Below are 22,268 nucleotides of genomic sequence, written 5' to 3'. Positions count from 1 at the left end.
CACATAGCTGGCAGATTGCCAGAAAATAGCCGCAATAGCTTCGTAGATCTGCAGTCTCAAAAAACAGTAAAAAAGACAGACCAAAAAAATTCGTAAAAATTTGAATACGTTTTTGCTGCCTCTATTAGCTGCTCTCTATTAACCTTCATTTAGAGCGACACACAGCCATTTGACCTTATCTCAAACAAAAATCCCATCCAAAAAATCAAAAAACAGTAAAAATCAATGTAAAAATGCCCCATGTGAACTACAAAAAAACCATTAGCGAGAAATGGAAATTTGGTTCAAACAAAAAACTGGGTCTAGAATGAACTATGAATGGATTGCGAAAACATTTAGAAAAAAATCCGATCCAAAAAAATCGAAAACAAAAATAATCAAAGCAAAATTGCCGCATGTGAACAAAAACCACTACCGAGAATGCGAATTTTTGTTCATACACCGTTTTCTCACTCTACTTTAAAATTAGAGCGAAAAAATTTCACGCCGCAAAACCACTCGCTTTTTCACTCCACTTCCTGTTTCGGAGTGACCAAAATCACTACTCCAATTTGAATTCAAAAATCATGAAAGTGTGTGAACAGATCTTTAAATAAACATAGCCGGAAGAATTCCGGAAACGACTCGAAGGAGAAAATTGCCCATACCTATGATTAAACAACCAGAACAACTATTGTGAACCCTAAACCTCCACAAATGCCATAGAAATTAAGGAAAAATAGTAACGGCATTGAAAAACATTAAAAAAACACTAGAAAAATTTAATGAGTATTTTTTAATAGTACAAGGAAACATAAAGATGAATAAAGTTCCTATGCAATTAGAGCAATGAAAAGTTTGCAAAACAATAGGCAAGTCATAATAGGCTAAGAAATATGTCTAAGATTTAAAAAAAAAGAAAAACTGCAAAAAAAATAAAATGGTTTAAAATTTCTCAATTCATCTCACTTTTCCTAAGAAAAAAATGATTTATACGAATAAAACTTTAATCAATTGGTATCTGAAAAATCCTTATGTAAACATAACCGACTAAACGTCGGAAAAATTGCTCTTGAACGACTAGTGGGAGCTCTAATCAATTGCAGCCTGCTTCAGTCGGGGGGGAGGAGGAGGGGGAGCCTAAATGGGACTAAAAAGTTCTACAGTGGGCTTCAAATAACCACATTAGAGGTTATCATATACCACTATTAAGATTTAAAGTAAAAAAAATGACACGAGTTTTGGCGCACTTTTCATTTGACTTTTTGTATTAAATTGCCGCCAATTGAGTTCAGCTGCTTGATATTGTGATTGAGAGAGAATTTTAGATCAAGCGAAATGCAAAAGCCAAGGGCGTAAAAGTCACTCGAAAAGTCAAAATTGTCAAGCGAAAATTTTGCATAAAAAAGACACACACGTTTACAATAATTGCTATGAACTACGTTCACGAGCAATTAACAAGCTTCTACTCAAATCCCACTTAAAGAAGTAAAACGAAAAAAAAACAAGCGAAAAGTCATTAAATTTCGTCTAAAAATCAGCAAAACTGTTCAAAGACCTCCAAATTAGCATTAAACTCAGATTAACTATTTGAAACCTTCAATTCCTATCAAAACAAGCCTAAAACGAATGCAATACCATAATCAAACCTCATAACCATCAAAAATTGCAAACAAACCTCTTAAAAGCCGCACGTAAACAAAAAAATTTCGCTCGCTTGAAAATTTTTTCACACATCAATTTCTCGCTCTCTCAAAAAGAGTGGTATGAACAAAAACCACTCTCTTTTCGCTCCGCTGTTTACTTTTTTTCAGCTCCAAAATCACTCTAAATTTTTTCACGCGTTTCATTTCCCGCTTCAAAAATCACTCAAATAAAATTGATTTGAAAAGGACTTCTCCAATACCCCTCTTCAAGTCGTAAGACAGCGCCCCAATACAATTCAAATTCTTTGAATTGTAAAAAAAACCAAGAGAAGGCCAATAATAGCCCCACCTATCGCAGTGCGGCTATTAAACAAAAAAACTGTTTATCTAAACCGGAACTTGATTCAACGAATTGCTTATTTATGAACTTCCCAAACCTGCTTTAAAGGCAATTCAAATTTCTCTCATACAACAAACGCAGAACAACTTGTGCGTTACTTTGGCTGGGGAGGGGTATTCGGTCGCTAAAAGGTTTAAAATGATGGCATTAGAACTAAATATAGACCACTGCAAAGATTTACAATGTGAAAATGAAACATTCAGAGCCTTTTTTTATTTAACATGTAGTAGTAAACTGCCGCAAACCCTCTTGCAAAACCATGATTGAGCCAAATTAGCGAGGATAATTTACAACGATGGAAAAATTTATTTGAAAACGGTTTGAAAAATTGTCAACCTAACTGAAACTAACTTTTTCCGCATGTCTTGCATTGAAAGCTCTTTTCTTTAGTGTGAACAACCATATGTCTCCTCAGATGGTCTCCTCTGTTGAAACTTTTCCCACAAACTTCGCATGCAAACTTTTCGCCTTTACATCGCCTTCCTTCGCTACGTTCACGTCGTGACAGACCAAGCGGAGCCTGAAATTATGAAATAAAGCACAACCATTCCTACTGTTTCCGTGCATTTTTCGCGTGTTTCATGGGCGATGAATAATTCGAAGAAAAAAGTTACAATTGTAAACAAAATTTTAAAAATTATAGTTACTGATAAACCAAGCTCATTTTTCGAACATGTTGATTTTGAACAAGTACATTTTGAAGAACAAGTACATTTCCCTTGAAATCTTGGGAAAAAGCATTAAAATTTTCCAACGATACAAATTTTATTAAAAAACGCAATATCTGGTAACGTTGAAAAGTAATACCAATTCTGAAGACGGACAAAGACATCCGAGTCAAATTTCGTGCAGTTTTTCTTCATAAAGCATAACACATATAACATCTTAAGGAAACGGACTAAAACGCAGAAAATGATCGAAGTCCCAAAAAATTCGTTTATATGTGAAGAAATGATATCTCTAAAATGAATATCATAGAATGACTTAAAAAAGGAACAGAAAACTAGTATCACAAAAAAATCAGCTCCACGAAAATTGTTTTGAGAATATTTCAGGAAAAAAAATAGTTTGATTCAAAAAGTATTTCGCGATCAGAGGACTGCAATAAATCACATGAAATTGAGAGCTATTTCTATTACAATTTCTGGTTTTACAAAATTTTTAGTAAATTGTAAAGTCGTACGAACTCATAGAGGCAATACTCTGCTTATAATTTCTGGCTGGTCAAAAGCAGCCAAAATTTACAATATAAAGCGGCAGTGACGGAAGCATTATAGAAACTAAGAAAAGCAACTCAATAAATTGGAAAAGGTGAAATAAGCCTGATTCTAGGAAACCCAAAAATAACCGACTAACGTCGGAGCGAATTGCTCTCCAACAACCGGCGAGCGGCTGGCTTCGTTAGAGAGGCTAGCTTTAGCAAAATTGAAGCGTTGTGAGGTGAGCGCATCGGTGGGGGGGGGGGGGGGGGGTGCACCTGGTGGGGTTGTTGAGGGGGGATCAACCTCTAAGAAACGCCCTTCACACCATAAGTATGTCTCCAAAACAGTCTCTGTGAATCACATACTTAGCAGACTTCGCAGACTAGTGAGCCGAAAGGCTCTAGAACTTAATGCCCGCTGGGCGTTTTCTGTTTATCCCGTTTTTGAGAACGAAAAGTCAAATCGGTCAGACGAAAAATCGGTCAAGCGAAAAATCGCATAAAAAAGACCAACCGGACTAATACAATTGCTACAAACTTCGATTGAGCAATTAAACAAAATAAGAAAAAATTAATGAAAAGACGCAAATCATGCAATGCAAAACATTATTGTATACATCGATTACAAACAAGTCCATTCAAAGATACAATTCTCAATTTCCAGCACAACGATTCTACTGAAAATTCAAATGGCTGCTTCTGGAATACAATTTGCGAACACTACTACTGAGACAGTGGCGAAACTGATGAAGTAAACAGAAAAATTCAAAATTAGTTTCAAATGAGCCACAAGTTGATCAAAGTCAATCAAATTGCTTGAACAAACACTTAGAAAAAACAACTAATAAGTAACTACAACCAATATTTATAAAACTCGAACGAACAATTACAATTAATGAAATCACTATAAAGACACTATAAAATCACTGTAGAGATAAAAAAGATAACTCAAATTTTTTTCAAAAGACTATAACTGGTCTCAAGACGTTAACACTATTCCAACACGCCCTATCCATCACTAATTCAGCACGAAAAACGATTTGATCACGAATGATGAACCTCGAAAGGCCATTTCAAATTTTATTCACTCCCAGTTTCCTGTTTTATTGGTCGCTCCACTTGAACAACATTATCCAAAGACTCGGGAAATAACTTGAGTCAAACTCGAAGTCGAGTTTCACATCCTAAAAATAGATAAAAATATTACGCTGAACGAAGAACAACAGCGATTTGAAAGAAAACCTGATAAAACAGAATGGCAACAAAATCTAACAAACAATAGATTATCCCATGTTTCTGAATTTATAATGAGACGCTACCAAAATGCTTATCAATAGAGTTAGCTGTGCGTTACCCCTGTTCTTCAGTCGTTTACATATAACAGTGAAAACAACAAAAAACAGATGCAAAACAACAAAAATTGAGAAAAACCGCAGAAAACCAAAAAAAGAAATTACATTTTGGGGGTGAAAGGGGGCAAATAAAACTTCGAACTGTCCTTACGAAGCGACCGCATGTTAATACTAACCTCAATACTAAATAAAACACAGAATCTATGCAAACTCTTAAAGGGATCAGAAGGCCCAGAAAATTCGAAAAAAATGAAAACATAGCTGGCAGATTGCCAGAAAATAGCCGCAATAGATTCGTAGATCGGCAGTCTAAAAAAAACAGTAAAAAAGACAGACCAAAAAAATTTGTCTTTTCATTGAGGGCTGATGTTATATTTTGATATTAAAAATCTGTATAAGTTATTATTGCCTCTATTAGCTGATCTCTAATAACCTTCATTTAGAGTGACATACACCCATTTGACCTTATCTCTTTGAATTAAAGTAAATAAAAGTCAATTTCAAAGTGAGGAAGTCATTTTTGAGAGTCAGGTAAGTCAAGTGTGACCAAAAATTTAATCACGCGCATGAACAAAAAAAACTCACTCCACTAAGAGCGGAAAATGACGTCACACACGCAATTCAGTTGAAATTGCATGAACAAAAAGTGGCTGTGACGTCACATGGTCGTAACAAAAATCATGACGACGAAATAAAAAAAAACCAAGAGAAGGCCAATAATAGCCCCAGCTATCGCTGTGCGGCTATTAATAAAAATAGTCCAATTTCTTCAGAGACTACAGCTTAAAACTAATTCAAATGAGTTCCAATAGTCAGAATAAGAATATCAAGGGACAGTGAGAGCCACAACTTTCTCCTTTTAGCTTAAAAAGTAAAACTGTCAAAAAATCATCTAAAACAGCAAAACTGGAATGAACAATAGATTAAAATTTGCTGTATATCTACCAGTTATTGAAAAAAATTTGAAAAAACAAAAAAACGGCTTTTAAAAAAGCGCACTTGAATCAAAAAATGTGATCGCTTGCAAAATTTTTTGGGGCCTTTTTTCGTTCACTGCAACAATTCGATCTTTATACACTTCTTCGAAGTGCGATGTCTTTTGCTCCTTGACCAATTAAAAAGCCGGAAACCATAACGTCTCTTGGAGTACAAAAAACGTAGAAAACGAATACTCATTTTCGATTCTAAAAAATACAAGAACAGCCTTGCCACCGATTCGCGGCTATTAAAATTAATTAAAAACAACTTTTTAGGAAAGCTTTCAGAGTGCATCTCGTTTTCCAAAATTGTAGAAAGCAAAAATAGACAAATGCCGGTCAAATTCCTCTCAAACCGAAGGAGGGCTTAATTGAGGGGCTGTAGCCTAGGAAAATTTTTTTATGGGTGCAAAAATCCGAATAGGAAAGGATTCGAAAGACCGACCTCCGGAGTTCTCGACATACGCATTAACGATTCCGCTATCAGGCTTTTGCGCTTTCTTATCTTACAATCGCTTTTATTTGAGCAACAAACATTATTTCGGAGAGAGCAATTGAGGTCACTCAAAAATGAAGACACGCGTGAAAAAATCACTGGAGAATTCGAAAAATGTTCTGGAAGCAAAACGCAAAAACGCCCAAGCAAAAACTTAAAAAAGACACATACTTTCACAATAATTGCTTCAAACTTTTATTATCAACTTTTCAAATTTCATTAACAATATTATTCACAATTTGCCTGCATTAAAAGCAAAAAATGTTTTCAATAGAGTTCTTACAAAGATATGTCCCCGGCGCCGAAAACCTCATAAAAGTTTCCTAAGGACAAGATTGAGAATCGACAAACGCCTGTTTGCACCCACACCAACAGTCCGCACAAAATTGTTTCTGAGAAAATAGTTACGAGATCAAGCGAAGAGTTCTAAGTATGTTGCAGTGTCAAACCTCATTAGTTCAAAGAAGCACAATTACAGTACATTCTCGTACAGCACCAATTTGCAAACTAAATCGATATGCAATTTCAGTGCAGTCTAATCGGACAAGAAATGCAAAAATTTTAGATACATGTTAAGTTAACAGTTAACTCATAAGATAAAACTCTTTCAGCGTACAAACAATACCTGCGGTTGATTTGGGTTTCTCTTGCGTCTGACAAACTTTGGCTGATGATCTTTCACCACAGGATGCGTACACCTTGATTGCAAATGATAGTTGAGAGAAGCCTTGCTTAAGAAGTACTTTTTACATAGCCGACACATTAGTTCACCGGCAACCATGTTCTGATTCAATCTAAATAAAGGATCAAACTTAGTCAGACTTCCCAGCAAACAAACTTCGATACGTCATAACTTAAATTACATAACATAGCCAGCAAATTGCCGGAAAATAGGCCGCCGTTGACGCGCTAGACGCATATCGGGATTGAAACAGAGAAAAAAGACAGACCAAAAAAAAAATTTATTCTTTTCATTAAGGGCTGAGATGTTATATTTCGATTAAGAATCTGTGTAAGTTATTGCCTCTATTAGCTGCTCTCAAAAAACCTCATTTAGAGTGACACACACCCGCTTGACCTTATCCCTTTGAAATAAAGTAAACAAAAGTCAATTTCAAAGTGAGGAAGTCATTTTTGAGAGTGAGGTAAGTCACGTGTGAATTAAAACTTAATCACGCGAATGAACAAAAACTCGCTCCACTGACAGTGAAAAATGACGTCACACACGCAATTCAGTTGAAATTGCATGAACGAATGAACAGAAAGCAGATTTGAAGGTGCTGTGACGTCATATGGTCGTAACAAAAATCTTGTCGACGAAATAAAAACATAGCCGGAAGAATTCCGGAAGCGACTCAAAGCGTCAAAAAACGAAAAACCGTAATTCCAGCTGAAGCCATTACCTTTTATATTAAACAATGAACTCATTACCTCCTCAGGTCTGATATAAAAAATTGGTGAAATTTAAACCACTGTCACCACGAAACAAAACTCAGCAAAACTTTACATCATTGAAAACGTTTAGCAACGTTACAAAAATTTCAAAATAATTAGGATGGCCAAAATACTGATAGGCCAAAAAAGCTGAAAAGGTCATCAATTGCCCTCGAATAATTCATGATTCTAATCTCAAACGATCGCGAAAGCAAATGGCAGATAATAATAATAACTTAGAAACTAAGTTAAATTTTTCAAAAAAGAATGCTCAAATTAAAGAATCTGAAAACCACTACAATTAGGTTTCTAATCACTGCAATTAAAACAAAAACAACATATACGTCTTCCTTGAATATATGCTAGACAACATGTTTTCATACTAATTCAAAAGTTAAAATAATCATAGAAAAGACATAAGCAACAGAATAATACTCAAAGGCAAAAAATCTTTTAAAAACAATAGTAAGGCCTTAAGAAAATTACAATAAATAGTATTCAGTGACAAATTTGGACCAAATTCATATTCAGTTAGATTCAACAACCACTCTTAAATCAGTTTCTAAACTGCACGCTATTAAGTATAATACTAACGATAGCCAGCAATCACTTTAACAAACTTTGAAAATGCAATATGACTTAATGACCGGGCTTCATCGGTTTATCCCTTTTCTTTTTCATCTTGCTTTGACCATAGAAACTACATTACTTAATTCAATGAGTGAAAGAATTTAAAATCAATTCACTTGAAACAGTGAGAAAGGTAAGTCAGAAGTCATACGTGAAAATGTAAAAACGTGATCAAAAGGCAAAACGAATTAAAAAACATAGCAGGACAAGTACTGAATTACAATCCAAAGAGTTGATTTAGCTTTGACCTGCCAATTAATTACGCTGTGTTAGAAGTCAAATGAGAACAATTAGTTCTGACACCTTTGAAATTAACCAATTAGACCACACCAAAAACAAAAACATGAAACAATATAAAATATATTTTTGAGAAGACAAAAACTCACTAAGAGTTTTTAAAAACGGACATCATTTAAGTCAAAGAGAGCAACAGCTATGAACTGAAAAGATTATTTGCATTAATTAAAGCTTTCTGAGAAACCATTAAAACCTGTCAATAATGAGACTAAGACATGAGATCGCAAACTCAAGGATTCCATAATATTTCTTGAAAACATTTAGCGTCAAAAGCATCGGGCATCCTCGATGAGAATAAATGAGACAAAAATTATAAATCCTTTGAGAAAAAACTAGTTTCAAAGTCAAGAAAATTAATAAGCTATTGACTCGAACAATTTATTAGCTTCATCTCCACCTCATTATCACCTAATTAAAAATTTAAGCTGCTCATTGATATAGTCAAGCAAAAAGGCACAATTAGAACACATATGTATGATACTAAAGGCACTCCAGAAAACCTTCCCTCTCAAAAACAGAAAAAATTTTCGAACACCAATTTCCGACTCCACTTTCAAGGCAGATTGAAAAACCAATCATGCCTCAAATTTACTCTAAATTTTGCTCCCTTTACTACTTCAGCGTGACTAAAATATCACTCTAATTTTGACTTCTGACTTGAAAAAAAAAACGAAAAAAGTGTGAACAGATCTTAAACATAGCCGGAAGACTCCGGAACTTACTCGAAGTATATATCCACTTAGGACCCAGCCAAATACTCACTTAACAAGTAGTTCTACTCAATTAAGTTATAAATAAAAGAAAACAATAACAGTAAAACTAACATGAGAAAAATGTAATCTGTTAAAATATGGTACATTTCAGAAAATACCGCCAAACCTTGCGCCCCTAAACAATTACTGGTAAAAAAACTTGCGAAAACTCATGGCATTCGATGAACGCCCACCAATTGAGAAAACTAAAAAAACGGTGCACACGGAGAAAACTGAGAATCGAAGAAACAACATCAAAAGTTACGGTACACAAAATTCTGTAGAAATTGCAAATGCTGCTTCCCAACCTATTAAAAGCTAAATGCTGCTGTCCACCAATTATTCAAAGACGATTGCTTTCTACTTAATTGTTGACCCAACCAATGCCTGTCAGGACCCGATAACCAACAATTAAGCAAAACATGAAAAATTACAAAATCGTATTCTTTATTATATAATACAAAAATGCCAAGTATAACATTGACCTGTCATCTATTGATAACCGCAGCTACTCTAAAAAGCTCTAAATTAACTAGAGAACAAAAAACTCAAAATTAGAAGAAATAGGCAAAATATCTAAAAAACAGGCGAAATTTAAACAAAATTTGATAAAAATTTGTCTATTATTTTATTAACAAACACAGCTGAAAATAAAAATCAATTAAATCAGTAGATCACGAAATACACTATAACAACTAGCCTCAACCAAAGAAAGATCCCAATTGCTACAAAAAATGAAGATGGCAAAAAGTGCTAAAAAAGCGTTCAACAGGGCAGAATGACAAAAAAGAGCTGAAATTTCATAAAAGCCTAATAATTGCCTCAGATGCTAAAAAATGCTTTCAAACATATTTTTGTTAGCCAAAATGACTGCGAAAAACAGTTTTGGCAGAAAATTTTAAAACAAAAAACCGCTTTGAAAAAGCCGGACGCAATCAAAAAATATCGCGCGTAGTGACAATTTTTTCACACTTACTTTTCTCGCTCTCTTAGAATACTGCATGAATAAAAACTAGTCTCTTCTTTGCTGTAATTTTGACTTTTAGTCAGCAGATTGACCTAAACACTTGTTTTTCAAGTGCGGCATTTGACTTTGCATCCCGTGAAAAGAGAAGTAACCGATTACAAAAATAGATCACCAAAACTCCTCTTCGATTCGTAAAAAAGACAGCACACCAATACAATCCAAATGGGAGCACCTCTGGATTCTAAAAGGAGAGCACCTAAAAAATAGCCGTTGAAAGGCTGACGCGGCTATTAAACATAAACAGACAAATGTCAGAAGAATTGCTCTTGAACGACAGGCGAGGCACTTTAATTCATGGTCTTGTCTAGATCAATTTTTCCTATGGGTGCAAAAAACTTCGACCACACTGGGATTCGAACCACTGACCTCTCGATTCATGGCCTCCCGCACCACCCACTGCGCTACGCGTCACTTAATTTAGCTATGCTGCAACCGACTTTATATTAGCAACTTCGGAGCACTAGAGATCACTCAAAAATGATACACGAAAGCGTGAAAAAGTCACTTGAGAAGTCAAAGAATGTTCTAGAAGAAAAGCGCAAATTTGTCAAGCAAAAAATTTGCATAAAAAAGACACACGTTTACAATAATTGCTATGAACTTCCTTCAAGAGCAATTAAATATCATCACATTCATCTTGTGAAGGCACAAAAATAACATGCTTACATGTAAGATGGTGTCAAAGATTGGCCTTACATTTTTTTTGCATTTTGAACAGCACAAGTAAAGAATGAAACTCAAAAAGCGGAGCCAAAATTGTACAACTGAAACAGGAGAAAAAATGAAACTTCAGAAGCCTGGGAACTACATGAAATACGAACCTGCTGCCATGCAGATGCTCGTACTCGTGTTGTTCATATTCGGCTAAGAACTCAAAACTCACTCCACAAACTTCACATTTGAAGTCCTCTTCCTGAAAAAGTACATTACAGGTCTCAACGCTAAAATTTTAAAACTTTATTGAGAAACTCGTCAATATGAAACAAAAATCTCGTCAAAAGCCTTGAAAAAACTTTTCTAGGCACCTAAAGTTGATTTTATCTCACTGAATTGATCATTTGGGGTTGGGAAAAAAACCACGAAAAAACCTCTGAATTTTAGATAAGAAATAAACCCCCATTTCAACGTTAAATTTCGGTCGTGATATTTTTACAAGTATCATGTCCCACGGGCCACTAGGGCCTGGCCCTGACCTTCGAGGCAACGCCAAACGCGCTAAATGGGTTTATTTACGTGGGGATTCTCTATCTAAAATTCAGTTGTTCTTTTTCGAAACTTGAACATTTTCCTGTTAGAAGCATTGTTGTCATAAAAACTTTAACGTCTTAATAGTATACCGGTCAGAACTTTTACAAGGGTCGCCAGCAACTACCTTAACGTGAGATCCCATGTGAGCTCTCAGCTTTGACACACGGTTGAATGTCATGTCGCATTTGGGACAGTGGAGTAATTGCTGAGAGGTCGCAGTTCTGTTTCGAATAGAGGTACCACCAGGCTGATTTCGACTTCTGTCTGAAAAAAACAGGTTCTTCTTTTTCACAAATGGACAACATAGCTGGTAGAGTTCAAGAAAATAGCCGCAATAGCTTCGTAGATCTGCAGTTTCAAAAATATAGTGAAAGAAACAGACCAAAAAAAAACTTTATTAAATGCTGAGATGTTATATTTTGAATAAGAATCTATTCGACTTATTGCTGCTTCTATTAGCTGCTCTCAACAATTAACCTCCAATTAGAGTTGCAGACACTCACTTGACCTTATCTTTTTGAATTTAAAGTACAGAAAAGGTGAGAGCGAGGTAAGTCACGTGTGAGTTTCAAATTGTTTACCTCTCGAATGAGAGTCCTTCACCTTTACTCTACCGTCACCAACCTCTGCGCTGCTAGGGCAATGAACAGACATTGATTATCACAATCTATTACATTTGAGCTTAATTTCCAAGTCCGCGCAATTCAAATCGCTCAAAAAAATTCAAAGTCAAGCCACTCAAGAAGTGAAACCGAAAGAATATTCTAAAAGAAAAACGGTCACGTAGAAATTTTGCCTTGAAAAAGACACAATTGCATTAGCTGGGTGATTCGTTAGTGAGCAGTTTAAAAAATCAGTATTAAACTCGATCCCGCGCCATGAGCTGAAGCCATTGCAACTATTACTAAGAGTCTTATATATTCAGAGGCAAGTTTTAGAGGAATAAATTTCCTAAACATTTTAAAACTTTTTAAGATTTGATTAAAGATCTCTGTTTTTAATAAAACAGTTCGGAGTTTTAGTACATGGAAGTTGTAGTTATTCATCCTTAATGCCAATACTGATTTCCCAGAAAAAATATTGAAATCGATTTACTTCAGAAAAAGAAGTGATTATTCGGATATTTTCCACAATAACAACCTCTTAAATGTGTATGGGATTCACATATAAGCATTACTTAAATTTGTGCTAAGATCATCATTGTGACACTTAATTGAATAATTTATTTCACTTTGAACAAGGAAAAACGACAAGACGGTCAGTCATAGATCTTCTTCAAGAACCTCTGTTAAAAAGAATAATAGAGAAGAAATCAGTTTGCAGATGTACAGATGTATCACAACTGAACAACATACTTCCGATAAGCAACATTCTTACAAGTGATCTTAATTGTGCAATAACTTGAACATAAAAAATTTTTAGGAGGCTTTTTTGATACAAAGTGATGAATTGGCAAAACCTATATTTGAACTGCAGAATTCCAATTGCTTGCGATTCCTGCTTGCATTCAAATGTAAACCCATTTTAAGCCCTGATTTCAGCCAGAAATTTTGACCCCTCTAGCTCTTCTAGTTTAGAAGAAATGGCCGCTTTTCTGAATAATTGATAAAATAAAGGAATTAATTTGCAAAAAATTACTTAAAAAAACCTTCTCTCCACCGGGTCGGATCAAAGAGAAATTAAACGAAGATTAACAGCCTTCTAAACGAAATATTCTATCATTCATTCATCAGATCGGAATGGAAAAAAAAGAGAAAGGGAAAATTTTTTCTCTATTTCGGAATTAGGTTTAAAAAATTATAATCATTTAACACGGGAAAGGTACTAGGTGGGTTTATACGTCCCCGTTCGTCTACCCTCTCCCCTTGTATTTATATTTAAATTGATATTGTTTGAAGCGGAGAAATTAATTTCTAATTTTCGACCGCTTTTCAATCGATTTTATATACGGAAGATTCAAAATAAACATTTTTTAAACTACATTTTTGAAATACTTTCATTACAGCAATTTAACACTCTATTACCTAAATCAACTTTTTGAAAACCAAAAGCATCAAAGGAGAAACACTTAGAAAAATAGAGCAAACTCCCAAATTTATACCTTGCTGCTAAGAAACGTTCTGCCGAGTCAAACTTTTGATACAATTTTGCAATTTTCTAAAATATGTGTAGCCTTTAGGTTACTTTACAGAAAATTTTTTCAAAATGTACCTCTTTGCTCTATCTTTCGAGCATTTCTTGTAAGTTTAATCAAAATCTCAGGTGTAATTGAACAAACCTAACTGATGTACCGTCAACGTGTGTAGATCCAGATTCTCTTCCGAATTGAACGATGCAGTACAATCAGCACTCTCACACTTGAATGGTTTTTCACGCATGTGAACCTTTCTGTGTTTGAAGTAATCGACAAAATTCTTCAACTCCAGTCCACAAAAAGAACACGGGTAAGGCAAGACCTCTCTTGATGATGGTAGCTTATCTTGATTTGGGTCCTGGTTGGTTACCTGCTGTTTGAGCTGTTCTCTAGCACTCTCCTATTTTATACACAGGATCTCAAAGCCTAACAAGTAACATTTTTTCTTAACATTGAACTCAACTCCACGGAGATATATATTCATTTTGAAGCTCGATCAGAACAATTTTGATTCATAAAAAAATCTCAAACAGAATTTTTGCGCATTAGTGAAAACTACAGCAGCAAACGTTTATAGTTGCTGCACTCCAGAAAAAAAGATTTGTCAATAATAAAAACCGTTTGCATAGAATCAAACCTATTGAGCAAAAATTTGGACTTAAATAGCACGTGCCCGATATTAAAAACAAAATCGAATAGAACAATTGTCCATCAAAATACGTTTTCGACAGAACACTAAACTGCACTCAATGAGGAAAATGCGACAAAAATAAAATGTTCTTTAGAACAAATCATTATATCGTAAACGTTTTATTTATTATTGTCTTTAAACAACACGAACTGTTTCGCAACAAGCATCGTACAGATCGGACAATTGGACATGTTGAGACGTGAAAAAAGAACAATAAAAAACTTTTCCAATAATATCACATCTTCATTTCTGAAAAAACTCGTATCGGTGGCCAACATACTCCTAGATTTTCTGGCGTAAAATGCTGTTAATACCTCCAGAAGGAGACCACAAAGAAACTCAGAACCTGAAAGTTTTGACAGAAAAGTACGATTTGAAATTAGAAGTTGGTAAGATCCCAAATGGAGGCTGACATCTACCAGTAGTGCTTACCAGTAACTTTTCGGAACATGAAATCAAATTTTTTCGTAAAAAAAACAAACTATCCTTATTAGATTAATTTAATCTAATATGATGTTTGAACACCTGATCTCCTCCGGCGTAACCGCCTGCAGCATTAACCACTTAGCTACCAGTGCCTTGTGGCACCTTATCACAATCGAATCCCGGCGCCTTATCACAATGTTTTGTTTTAGCAACAGACTCAATTTTTGAAACATAACCAACTAGCGTCGGATGAACTGCTCTCCAGAGGTTGACTTTTTCATTAGCTAACTACGATTTGGAGAGGCTAGCTATAGCTCAATTGAAGGGCGTGGCGTGAACGCTGAGAGGGGGTCGAGCGCTCTAGGGTGTGGTTGAATGAAGTGCAGGGGTGGGGGCAAACTGGGGGGGGGGGGGGGGGGGGGGTGTGACGTAGGGGAATAAAATGTGAGCGTAAGTGAGTGCATGAATGTGCGTGCGTGAACCGCCTTTGACACCAAATTTATGTCTCCAAAGCAACAGACTAAAGTTGAAAGAATTGCTTTCGAACGATTCAACAAATGAAGCTCTAACCTATTGAAGCCTGCTTCAGTCGGGGGAGGGGGGCTGTTCAGTAGTACAGCGTGCTTCAGTTGCAACTAAAATCAATATGGGAGCTTCAAATACGTCAATAGAGGTTATTATATACGAATATAGTCACTAACAAAATTTAAAGTGAAAACAATTGCACCAATATCGGCGCACTTTTCATTTGAATTTTACTAGCGAACTGCCGCCAATTGAGTTCAGCTGCTTAAAATAGTAAATGAGAGAACTCTAAATTACGCAAAACGAAAAAGTCAAGGACGCAAAAGTCATTCGAAAAATCAGATGGGTCAGGCAAAAATGTTACATAAAAAAGTTTGAAGGGTCAGACGGAAAATCGCAATAAAATATAATTTCTACAAACATTGTTTGAGAGCAACTAATAACATTAATTTAGGGCAACCAAAAAACATAAACCGACTAATGTCAGAATAATTGCTCTTGGACGACTGGCGAGGCAATTTAATGCAGGGGCTGTAGCCCAGATCATTTTTTTAAGGTGCAAAAACAGCTTACCACGCCGGGATTCGAACCATGGACCTCCCGATCCCTCAGCGGATTCAATCTCCAATCGGCTATCAGTCCTTGCTTGTTCTTACGCTGCAATCGTTTTTATTCTAGCAGCAAGCTTTACTTCGGAGTGAGAACAATAGAGATCACTCAAAAATGAAGACCAACAAGCGCGAAAAAGTCACTTGAGAAGACACAGAATGTTCTAGAAGAAAAGCGCAAAAAGGTCAAGTGTAAATTAATTTTGAATTTTTTTTACCTCAAATAGACATCAGTAGAGTGCAATGAATTTCGTTTCAAGAGCAATTAATCAGGCGTGAAAAAGTCACTCGAAAAGTGAAATCGGAAGTATGTTCTAAAACAAAACGGTCAAGCGACAATTTATGCAGAAAAGACACCCGTTTACAATAATTTCTTCAAACTTTGATCAAGAGCAATTAACAAACACAGCTGGCAGATCGCCAGAAAATAGCGGCAATAGCTTCGTAGATCTCCAGTCTAAAAAAACAGTAAAAAAGACAGACCAAAAAGTTCGTCTTTTCATTGAAGGCTGATATTTTATATTTTGATGAAAAATCTATATAAGTTTTTACTGCCTCTAAAACCTGCTTTCTAATAACCTTCATTTAGAATGACACACACCCATTTGACCTTATCTCTTTGAAGTAAAGTAAATAAAAGTCAATTTCAAAGTGAGGAATCATTTTTGTGAGTGAGGTAAGTCAAGTGTGACCAAAAACTTAATCACGCAAAAGAACAAAAGACTCGCTCCACAAAGAGCAAAAAATGACGTCAAGCACGCACTTCAGTTGAAATTGCATGAAAGAATGAACAAAAAGCATATTTGAAGTGGTTGTGACGTCATATGGTCGTAACAAAAATCACGACGAAACAAAAAACATAGCAGGACAAATCCTGACGTACAATTCAAAGAATTTTCATTGACTAAACAAAAAACTAGACCTGTAACGGAATATGAGCGAATTGGGAAAACGATTTCTAACAAAAATCAGACAAAATTAAAAAAACAGAAAATCAATGTCAAAATTCCGCATGTGGACAAAAAACTAGCGAGAAACGGACATTTGGTTGAAACAAAAAACTAGGACTAGAATGAAATATGAATGGATTGGGAAAACTAATTAGAAAAAAATCCGAGCCAAAAAATCGAAAAAACAGTAAAAATCAAAGAAATTGCCGCATGTGAAAAAAAACCACTAGCGAGAAAACGAATTTTTGTTCAAACACCGTTTTCTCACTACTTTAAAATTAGAGCGAAAAAATTTCACACCGCAAAACCACTCGCTTTTTCGCTCCCCTTCCTGTTTCGGCGTGACTAAAATCTCTACTCTAATTTGACTTCAAAAATCATGAAAATGTGTGAACAGATAAAAAAAAAGACAGCGCCCCAATACAATTCAAATTGTTTGAATTGTAAAAAACCAAGAGAAGGTCAATAATAGCCCCAGCTATCGCTGTGCGCCTATTGACCATCAGAGTGATATGTGATACAGGTTGTAAAGTAGACCATACTGAAAAACCATACCCAAAAATTGTGGTCAAAGAATTGCTAAAGAAAAGCTCAGTGCATTTTTATGTTGGTTTCCTGCACCATCATTTGTCGAACTGATCACGTGGTTTTCTGTATCCATATCACTACCAATGCACTGAATAATTTCGAGTATTTGAGATGAGTCAAAACCAGGTACAGTTGAAAAATTTTCATTCAATAGAGCTGATTGTTCGTTTAACTGTGATGATGATGATGAGTTAAGAGAACCAGAAGATTGATTCCTTTCATTTCGGGAATGTCTATTTTGAATAACATTCCACAATTATGCACGTTTCCCTTTTAACTTCGGAGGACTAATTAGCAAAATTATCATTATTTATTTCTTTATCAGAACTATTTGGTACCGGGAATTGACCAAAAGTACCAGAGCCAAAAAATGGGATTTAAAGATCACAGACTTGTATTTAAAGGCCGTATATAGAGTTACTTTTCGGTTACTTTTCAAATCCGTTTTTGTTAAAATCCTCGAAGACATACTTTGCAAATAATTGCTTCAGTACACCCAAACTCCTCAAGAACACCCATATCATTCTCCTACGCAGCAACAACGCAGAATGTTAAGCGGTTTATCTATGCGTTATAACGCGACTTTATGCTAAGACGAAAACGCTTAGTAAGGCGTTTAGACATTAAAGTTAGTTTTCTTGTTTATGGAATGTTATTTGATCGTATTACTGATTCTTGAGCACAGAAGGTTGTCTGTTCACACATTCTTTAGCTTGATTCAAACTCTTGATTCGAATCACTCGATCTGCACTCGGACGAGAGCTAGGATTCGTTTCCAACTCCGATTGATCTGGATTGATTACAGTACTGAGAGGCAAATGTTGCATTTGGGTTATTCCTGGCCATTTATGGAGACTGTGAAAAGCAGTCGATCTGGAATTTGTGAGTTGATCGACTCCAGCCATTTCTAACCTGAAAAGTTAGCGAGAGCCAAAAAAATTGCTTGTAATAATTTAAAAATTTTATTACAGAAAACATCCCAACAGATCAACTATAAAAGCATTGATAACCTCGCCGCCTCGGTTTCATAATAGACAACCGTTTATAAGCGCAAGAACGATTGAATCAGCTGAATTAAGTCTTTCTGCGCCACAAAATTTAAGTACAATGATTACATATAATATGATTTTTTGAAGTCATATCTACTTGGCGCCAAGAACTCATTGGATTATAATAAATTTGAAAACAGGATAGCTCAGTTCACTTTCCTTAAAAAATCTTTTCCGCATATCTAGAAATGTGCTCCAAAATTAACTTCCATTCGCAAACAATTGTCGGTGGTAAAATTGGGTACAAAACAACGCTAACCGCTATCTCCCGTTTTCGTGTAATGAAATCGCGTAAATGTTAGACATCTCATTAAGTCAAAGTCTCGGTTTTATTAAAGATTGTGTAAACGGCCCTTAACCGTTTATCCCCCAACACTTCCTCAACTGAATATTTACACGTATTTTATCAACTCATTTTCATGAGAACACAATTGTTAGAGACACTTGAGTACTTTCTAGCGTCAAGTGGCCTTTGCCGTACCGACTTAAAGTGTTTTAATTTGTTTTCTAATTTCAACATGATGTTCAAACAGCCACAAAAATAGGTAAAGATTTGATTAAAAAAATTCTGAAGTAGTTTTGTGGAAATTTCGAATGCCAATTAAAACACTAAAAGGCAGTTTGGTAGTCAGGTGACCGTAAAGATTGTGCTTATAGAACATAGCTTACAAAATACACCAACTATCCAGATTTTCAGAAGTTTGAGTAATTTCACAATTTAGTTTAAACCCAACTCCCCCAATATTTCTCGCATTTTTCATTCCGGTCATTCTAATTTATATACAAAGCTTTTTTGTTTTGTTTTGAGGCAAAAGTTACAAAATAATTAAGGTAATTAAAGTAAAACAAAAAGTTACAAAATTTTTAAGTTAAAAGTAACAAAAAAATTAAGAAAATTGATACATTCTGTATGTAAGTGTTTTAATTGGTATTCTCCTAATTTCCACAAAAATTTAGATCAGCATTTTCGCTTAATGTCTATTAAAAATCCGTTCGCCTAATCGAATTTTCGCCTAATAGCCCATCCGTCGTGGCAAAATTGATTGTCCTATTTTCGGGCATGGCTCAAACACATTCGCCGAAAAAATGCTTTGGTGGTATTAAATTTATTTCGCTAGATATAATTGTCATAATTAAACTTGTAGACGTCTCCAAAATAGATCAAGACAAAATCCGATGATTCATTTATAATAACAAAACAAGCTCTTCTTTACTTATCATTTCTGTCCGATAAAACATCAAAATGCGCATAAGCCCATTTGCATTAGTATAAATCTAATTTAGAGAGAAAAGTTTTCTGTCTTCGTTTCCAAAATTTTGATTCAGAAGGGTGTGAAAAGAGCATCGAGGCGTGAAATTATCCAAAATGCACACAAATATCCAAACATTGTAGCTTAAGTTAAACTTTGGAGACAATGCCAAAATTGATAACTCGTGACGAGCTGCTTTTTCTACATGCGTATATTTTTAGCAGATAAGCTAGTTCTTGAATCGGAACCAATAAGTATTTTTTTAATACCTAAGAAGAACAGCTTCATTCAGAGTTGATATTAGATTGGCGTCTAGAGAAACGTTCTAGCACAAGTTTTACTCAGCATGAATTGATCCACGAGAAATTTAAAGCTTTGAGCAAAGCAAAACAACAACCCTCCCCTCCCCCCTAAAATAAAGAAAATGATGAATCAAACCACCTTTTAAAACCTTACCAAATTAACAAAAAGCAACTAGCAGAAGAGGGGTCATCTAATGTCATAGTTTGTCATGTCACTGATGGTTAAAATGGCCGAATTAGGTCAAAGCTTTGGCAAAATCTATTGAATAATCCATTTAAAACTTGTATTAATTCACATCAAATTAATCTTTGTTAAACTACACTGCAACATACAACACACAATGGTCATAATCCCTGATTTCCCAGAAAAAAGTTGCACAAAATTGGATAGAGGAAAGAGAGAATGAAATTTTAACCATAATAGCCCAATAGAATAAGAGAAGTTGATTTGAATCACCTTCATAACTTGATTCGAGTTCACACTTTCTATCTTAACAACATCTTTGAAAACACAGTCGATAAATATATCAAAAGATTGCGGTTATAAACTATCAAAATGTATCAGAGTGTCTTTCAAACAATTTTCTCTCTGCTGAGAGAGTAAGTTACAATTAATCTTTTGGAGGGCGAAATTTGACAATTAAAGGGTCGTACTGTAACGAGCATGGTACACAAAATGTGATTTTTAGATGTGGACAACTACTTGTTTGCCTGCTGTTCGAACACTCGTTTAGGGGTAATTTGTTCTCTTGATGAGAGCTTACTGGCGTATTGGTTACACTAACTACTAATAGCGTGACATCAATAAAACGTCGTGAATACAGAAAACTTGCGGGTGCCCGCCATGTCTCCAGGTGTTCCCACATGGTTCAGGGTGATCCGCAAGGTTGGAATTACACCACAATCAAAGTGTCCCGCAAGGTTGCCTTTAAAACTGTCCAGTAAGAAAAAGGGACTTAATGTGCAAATGCAGGTGAAAGTTTATCCGGAAGCTACTACGAATAAAGTCATCGCCGAAATCAAATCTACCAAAATTGATTTTGTTTTTCAGCAACAATTTTGACTAGCTGATCATGGTGATTGTATAGAGGTGGTGTAGCAAAAATAAGGAGCTGGACCAATGTTAGAAAGTAATTGAGCAGTAATGGAGCGTTCTGGGCATCTAAATATATAGTAAACGAATCATTATTATCGATCAAGTTCATTGATCAATAATGAAATTCTTCAGGTCGTTAAAATGAAGTCACAGTACCAAAATTTGATGACGTCACGAAGATAACGTTTCGACAGGTAATCCAGGGAAGTAGAAGAAATGAATATCTCCTCTGTGTTAAGTATTACAAACGGCAGATCTTTAAATTGGATAAGTGATATAAGGTTCGTAATTGACCGCATATACCTCGTCGCAAGTTGTTGAGTGAAATGATATCGTTTTTTCTTCAGCCAATTATCCGAAATAGAGCGACACAAACTTTAGCTCGATCCGTCAACAAAAAATTGTAAAATCAATTATATAGGGGGATATATTCGCAACCAGTCATGCACATAGAAGAAAAATTGAAGATAAACGAATTGTGCTCTGATTTGGATCCAAAATAGGCCTATGTCTGGGAGAGAGATTACAAAATAGATTCTTGAGCTTCGAACTTTGAATCGGAACCATGCTAGTTGTGCATGTGGAAATACGGGGTCAAATGTCTCCTTATAAGCGGAGCTCATTTGCTATTTTGGATGCTATATTTTTGAAGCCAATTGAGGTTCCAGATATCCTTTTGAATCTGACTCCGTTTAGTGACAGTCGAGGCAATTTGCACACCTAAATGAAAAAGGATTCTTTGCTGACTCCGATAGATATTTTTTCATCCACATCATGAAGTTTTCTAAAGAAGCAAATCACAGAGCTCAGAACATAAACCTGTTTTGTGTTGAACCCAGATAATGAACTCCTTCCTAAAACTGCAAGTTTAGACTGGATTGGAAGACCTAATCAAAAAGCAATACTCTGGTCCCAATGCAGCATATTTTAAATTTAATCTTTGACAAATTCTTTGAATATTCTTAGGATATGCGGGTCTTTCCCATTATAGCCCCTCCCCACCTTAGTGGTCATATAACCTACAGCCCTCCAATCTTGGTAATTATACTAAATGGGAAAGACTCGGATATGTATATAAAAATGACAAACTAGTAAACAAAATTCATCTGAGTTTCCCGTCCCGTTCCGTTAAATTATCATAGAAGATTCACAGTTTACTTTCTCTAAATGACAAACATCTATTGCAATGAACATTGTCATCTATTATCAA

The 22,268-nt window shown here is 35.3% G+C and overlaps 2 protein-coding genes across 11 annotated transcripts in view; both read right to left on the bottom strand.

The window, feature by feature from the left end:
- The window catches only part of LOC142350303 (uncharacterized), a 63,136-nt gene extending 44,857 nt beyond the window's left edge, over positions 1-18,279 (bottom strand). Inside the window, exons 1-7 of one of the 2 annotated variants that reach the window (XM_075402113.1) lie at positions 18,031-18,279; positions 17,372-17,594; positions 13,718-13,946; positions 11,564-11,703; positions 11,013-11,104; positions 6,677-6,845; positions 2,377-2,545 (exon numbers count right to left, since the gene is read on the bottom strand). In XM_075402113.1, the coding sequence (XP_075258228.1) occupies positions 2,377-2,545; positions 6,677-6,845; positions 11,013-11,104; positions 11,564-11,703; positions 13,718-13,946; positions 17,372-17,594; positions 18,031-18,266 (1,258 nt within the window). In that variant the 5' untranslated portion in view covers positions 18,267-18,279. The remainder of the gene's footprint in view (positions 1-2,376; positions 2,546-6,676; positions 6,846-11,012; positions 11,105-11,563; positions 11,704-13,717; positions 13,947-17,371; positions 17,595-18,030) is intronic. The other variant, XM_075402114.1, reaches the window with a different exon arrangement.
- A 1,897-nt stretch (positions 18,280-20,176) lies between these two features.
- LOC142350926 (uncharacterized) overlaps positions 20,177-22,268 on the bottom strand; it is a 137,720-nt gene continuing 135,628 nt past the window's right edge. For all 9 annotated transcript variants that reach the window (XM_075402951.1, XM_075402949.1, XM_075402948.1 and 6 more), the window contains one exon: positions 20,177-21,778. In XM_075402951.1, the coding sequence (XP_075259066.1) occupies positions 21,665-21,778 (114 nt within the window). In that variant the 3' untranslated portion in view covers positions 20,177-21,664. The remainder of the gene's footprint in view (positions 21,779-22,268) is intronic.

The sequence above is a fragment of the Convolutriloba macropyga genome, chromosome 12 (genome assembly GCF_964194025.1).
Source record: "Convolutriloba macropyga chromosome 12, txConMacr16.3, whole genome shotgun sequence".
Classification (NCBI taxonomy): Eukaryota; Metazoa; Xenacoelomorpha; order Acoela; family Convolutidae; genus Convolutriloba; species Convolutriloba macropyga.
The sequence above is the reverse complement of the archived record's forward strand: the minus strand, read 5'-3'. Positions and strand labels throughout refer to the sequence as shown.